This window comes from Antrostomus carolinensis, unplaced genomic scaffold (assembly GCF_000700745.2).
Source record: "Antrostomus carolinensis isolate BGI_N321 unplaced genomic scaffold, ASM70074v2 scaffold24867, whole genome shotgun sequence".
Lineage (NCBI taxonomy): Eukaryota > Metazoa > Chordata > Aves > Caprimulgiformes > Caprimulgidae > Antrostomus > Antrostomus carolinensis.
Window position 1 is genome coordinate 25,478 of NW_010329846.1, and position 5,789 is coordinate 31,266.

A 5,789-nucleotide genomic window follows, 5' to 3' on the forward strand; every position below is an offset into this window, starting at 1 on the left:
TCATGTTTCAGTGACTGTGGAGGCACCCAGGGGTGGGGGGAGAGGAAGGAGGAACTCTAGACTCAAAGGTTCTGATATGTTTGTACTGTAATTTCTATCTAGTATGAAAGAATGACCTTTTGCACCTGATATAACTTTGGACCTTACTAAATCTGATTTTAAAAGAGTAAGAGGACTGTAAATTCTGGAGATCAAAGACAGTGCTGACATCTTAAATTCTTTAACTTCATAGTTTGATTCATATAACTCAGATTTTAATGTGCTTGAGTATAGTAAAAATTACACTACAGTAATAAATGGGTCATTAAAACTTTTTTAAAAGCCCCTTTTCCCCTAAAGGTTGGTATTCTTGTGTTTACATATGAAGATCACTTGCACCTTTACAAGGAAAACAAGTATTCTGTAAACAAATGTTTACATGTATCATTTATGCTTTTTTCTAGCATGAGTAACTTGTATAAATAGTGCTATCTTAATAAATTTCTTCTATGCTGTTCTTTGTTTGTTCCTTTGGGTGAAAGAAGTGGACTGTGCTTTTGTATAGTTTGTGTGGACAGAGATGCTGGGGTTTGGTTTTTGTGGGGTTTGGTGGGGGTTTTTTTGGTTTTGTGGTTTTTTTTTTTTTTGTTGTTATTGTTGGTTTGTTGTTGTTTTTTTTTTTTTCAGATACCAGCCCAAGTTAAACTGGGTTAAAACTCTGTTTAGTGTTACCCTCAATTGCTTAGGAGTACATCATCCAGAACCAGCTCTTTCTGGAAGAAAGAGCCTGCACTATCTGGCTAAATCTAGCTCTGTTCACTTCAGTTATCAATGAGGGCCAGACTCCCAAGCATCTAAAAAAGAGAAGTAGCTTTTCCTTCCAGCAATACCTTCTAGCAAAGCATCACTCTTGAAAGCTGAGTATGGCTGTAGTTCATATACATACTCCACTGCAGTTTCACATGCTACTTAGTCTGTGTTCTTAAAGGCAAGGAAGAAGTTAAAAGCAGCTATGGGGAATTTAGTTTTTTTAGAGAACATCTGAGCATTAGATGCAAAACTAAGCCATGGGTGTAACAGTCCTGTTTTCAAATCAAATACAGGTGCCAGTTATGTCAGACCTCCTACTCCTGCTTTACCCAGTGTTCCTCTGAATCAAGATAGGAAACTTTGTCTAAGATGTTTCATAAAAGGAAAATAAAGCGCCAGGAGTGATAGTTTAAATAGCTGCTGAGCTGTCAAGACCTTCAGAAGATTGCTCAGCTGCTTCTACCAGGGTAAGAGTTATCACTTCACAGACTGCAACTGTTACATGCAAAAATAATCCATCTTCAACTAGTAAACAAAAACTGAAAATAAGTGCATGTTTCTTTGGCTAATTCTGGAAATAGATTATTAAAAGTAAATTAGGAACTAGGCAGGGAGTTATGTCTTGTTAGGCAGTTACATGTTTGCATGGCTGGGGAGAAGAATGAAGAATGTTTTTAGTGACAGCTGACAAATCAATCCTAGAAGTATGTGGTTGGACAGAGAAGGGAAAACTTGCATCCCTGCTTAGGGGGAAAGTCACAGCACAAACTTATCAGACCTCAGAGATGCTGCACAAGTGTGAAACCATTACAAGTGAATTGTATGGGAAACTAGACTTTAAATTTTGCTGCTCACAGAATTACTAATAGTCAACAACTAGTAGTTTAGTCAGGTAAGCTATAGTTGGAAATAAGCGCCATATAAGTACGTATTTAATCAGGCATGGGTGGTCTTTACTTTGCTCAAGACCAAGCTACTGGCACAAGATGGGAAATATTTTCTTTATTTAGTACTGTAATACAAAAATCATAAGACTTGGCATGTACTTATTCTACTTCCTTTCTGCTCCTTTAAGCTAGAGCCAGGCACTATGTGCTGGCTCTCCAAACTCCAACCTGCTCCAACTAGAGATCTAGTATAAAATTGTAGCACCCAGAGCTCCAACCCCAGGAGCTCTCTGGCCTACAAGATTACATCCAAGACAACAAACACCAGGCAAATCGTAGTAAATATCTAGCTCATACACAGACCTCAGTTTCCTATGTGTTAACTAAAGGCTGGACACAAAAGGCAGGTGTCAGTCTCATGCTGTTCACCTCAGCCCAACTGGGACACAGATGAACACTTTATGACCATTACCAACTGGCCTTAGCAAGCTAGAAAGCAAGTTAGAGACCTGGATTTTTCTGTCCTGGGTTGTAGAAGAGCATGCACCTTTTCTCAGGTGTGCTTGACTTTGCATTTAGACTGGCCCAAGAGTAGTCACAGTTTAGCTAAGGCCAAGGTCTGTATAGCTTAGGCTATCTAAGTGAAAACCAACTTGCTGTTTCAAACCACAGAAATATCTGTCAATAAGTTGCATCCAAGAATTTGTAATTTTTTTTCCATGCCCCTGGCTGATATTTACACATAAATGAACCAAGTGACTACGATAAAACAAAGATGCTTAAGAAACTGTTAAAAGTTTGTACTGTAGCCCTTCTTTAGGGCAAAATGTCTGCTTGTCTTTGCTATGCATGATGTTGAATTACAGCTAGTTATGAGTTGAGTGCAGGAGTCGAGTCCAACTTCAGACAGCCAGCATGAAAGGAAAGATGCTGCAGGAGTGAGTTTCCCATCAGTTTCTCAGCATGCATCTTCCAACAGTAAGCCTTTTTAGCATAAGGATTTGCTGAAATGACTCTCACTGTATCTGAGAGATTGCTAGTTCTGTCAGTAGCATCAGCACTCCAGTTAGATATTGGCTTTGTAGAAACTGCAAGAAAGAAGAAAAAAAAGCATGTCAAAAATTGCAGTTGCCAGATTTTCACACCCTTAAATGGTTGGAAACCAACTTCTTAGTGTTCCGTGTGATTAGTCAGCTTCTCTGTTGTTTGCAAGGTACTGTTGTTATTATTTTGACTCTGGATATGGAGAAGCACACATGCCAACATGCTGCTCCTTTCAAAGCCCTCTGAGTTTTGCTCCTGTCCCTTGTGAAACAGGGTACCTAAGAAATGCCCTGCTCCTACTGCAGCTTTTTGGAAGGTGAGAATCCTAACACTTTTGTTCCTTTGGCTACCTCCCTCCTTCTGTAGGAAGGCCAGGAAGGAGACTGACAGTTTTCACTGAGTACCCCTGTTTTCCCATACTGAATGGATGTCTGACTTGAACTCATGGAAGAACCATAAACTGAGTTTACACAACACACATTCTGGAAGAGCACCCTTCTTCAGAATGTGTATTCAGTTGAGTATCACTTGTGTTTTACTTACTGCAGCATAAAAAGTTGTTTCAGCCACTTTTAAACTACTACAGGTAAAACCAGGGAATGTAACATTAACTTGCAGGTTTGCAGTTGTCCTACAGAAGGCTGAAATTGTCAAGAGATGCTTCCCAGTAAAGCTTATTTTCTTTGATTTGATGAATTTATGCTCCAGGAAAGAGGTGCATGAGTGGGGTCTCTGCTGTAGCCTCTGACATTCCCTCTGTACGCAGAACAATGAAGTCAGCACCTCATAGACAGACTAAATTTAAGCACCTGCATTTACACAAAGTGTTCTTTAACTCGGAAGCCCATATTGTATTCCTTGAAGAAACTTAAGGAAAGTTTAATCCTCCGTGGTTTTAAAGCCTATTACAGATACCTCTATAGGGAGACCAGCACCCTTAGGAAAAGTGTTACAAGCAAAGTAGTTTTATACAAGATATTTTGACTCTTAAGATCATCCATCTCTTAGCTCACCCACACCAGTTATTTCTGTTTAGCAGGTTGATTATATTTGTCTCCTGTCTGTGTCTTAATAACTGCAATACTAGAAAACTAATTAACTTTTTAAAAGGTTTTTTACTAAGTTTTGGATGTTTTTAAGCCTAAGTTTTGGCCAATGGGCAAAGAAACTTTCCTGTTCATCCTGCAGCTAATACACGTTTCTGGCCCAAGACTAGGGTTAGCAGCTTCTGCTGCAATGCTGTAGTTAAATACTGCATTGATAGCTGCCCCAACTCCAGAACTAATTATGACTAATAAAAGCTGAGGGTTTAACAACTTTTTGTAGGAAGTTACACATAAGAAACATGAAACTTTCTTTTTTTTTTAAAGGCATTTTTAGACAGGTACAGCTATTTTATTTGTCCAGCATTAGTTAGGACAACGTGCTAGTTAAAAACCTCACCTTTATGATCCCATCACAGTGTGCTGAGGCAATTGCTGTAGAAACTTTCACCAGTTTTGTAGCTGACAAGTGGATCTTAAAGTGTCTGTGGAAGTGAGAGTAAAGGCAGTCCATAAAGACATCCACCTCTTCTTGAGTGATCTCTCCTGGAGTTTTTTGGACTGTGTCCCACAGAGCTTTTGCATCCTCTGGATGAATGGCATATGAAATATCCAGAGGGTAAGGCAGAGATGGGACAGAGAACACGAGTTCCATGGCAGATGTAGTTTTGTCCACTTTGCATCCAGTCCACATAGCTGCCATCCAGCTGAGACTGAGAGGGCTGATGGCTAAACGGCGGAAGCGGCAGTCAAAAGTCTTCTGAAACCAACTTCCAACAATGGACGTGTAACTCTCGGCCCCGTTAGCAAGAAACAGAGGTAGACAAGTGAAGTCCTCTGGGACGTTCTTGGAAAGATCATCTCCAAACACACAGCAGAACCAACCTGACCATACCATTTTCTCTTCTGAGTTTTTTTTGGAAGCTTGTGATCTCAAAGAAAGCTGGGATAGGGAAAAGAATCATTTGAATGCTACAGAGCAAGTTTGACTTTTTTTTTTTCTAGCCAAAGATGGTTTTTGTTTTATAATTCCAAATGTTTGGTATAAGATTTTTCTCAAGACCTCGCATGCAACATTCTTCTCTGTAAAGCTCATACAGTTAATCTGTCCATTACATCTCTAAAAATGTGTGCAATTCTCTTGAAAACAGTTGGAAAAGCATGTTTTACTTCATTAAGAACAGTCCTGAAATCTGAGTTTATGTTGCTTAAGAAAAGCCAGTCCATGGCACATCCCGTAACCTTTGCCATTCTGCACTTGGCATATCAACAGCTTCTTTTACTTGAGGCAAAGCATTTTAGAAATATTAATTAGACTTGAGCTATAAGCAGGATGTAGGATTATATCAGCTTTATCCAGGAATTTAACTTGTCCAAGCACTTGCAGCAAATTGACTGCTGAGCTAAAAAATTAGAGAATTGCTCCTGACAGTCTTACTCCGAACTTACCAAAAAGCTGAACTCAAAATTGTAATTAAATGTACCCATTGTTTATGGGGTGTTCTGTTCCATTTAAAAACAGAACTAATTTTCATTAAGTCTCAACAGATACTACAGCAATTATTCCATACAGCTAGGGTGGAGTTGTTTGGGTTTTTTTTTTTTAAAGATAGAGGATTTTATGACAGCAAAAGCAATTTTTGCAAGATGCCAAGTGTCAATTATAACTATCAAGACTGCTAAGAAGACTATTTACCTGCACAAGAATTCCAGCCTGGTCTTGGTCACTCCCTTTCAGGTCTGGAAGGCTGGAGACAGCCACTTTGATGTCCAGCTCAACCCCTACTTCCACCGCCAGTCCCTTCTGCTTCTCGGCAGCGATGAAGGCACTGAGCAGGCTGGCGTAATCCCTCAGGCGAGCCGGGGAGAACCTGTACAGCGGGGTCACGCTGTACAACGTCCACTGCTTGCGCAGCAGGAACGCTGTTCTCTGGGGTTCGGTGTTTTCCTAGGAAAAAATAAATAAATAAGAAAATAATATTAAAATCCAAGGAGTAAGGATGGGATCCCCGGCAGCGGGACTCAG

At 39.9% G+C, this 5,789-nt stretch overlaps 1 protein-coding gene across 1 annotated transcript; it reads right to left on the bottom strand.

Annotated features, from left to right (window-relative positions):
- Positions 1-2,692: 2,692 nt before the first annotated feature.
- On the bottom strand, positions 2,693-5,711 carry CENPL (centromere protein L; the record flags this gene model as incomplete). The annotated part of the gene is made up of 3 exons (XM_010172735.1): positions 2,693-2,764; positions 4,164-4,706; positions 5,460-5,711. Coding segments are annotated over 3 exons (867 nt in total), but the record flags the coding sequence as incomplete, so codon positions are not given.
- Between the last annotated feature and the right edge of the window lie 78 nt (positions 5,712-5,789).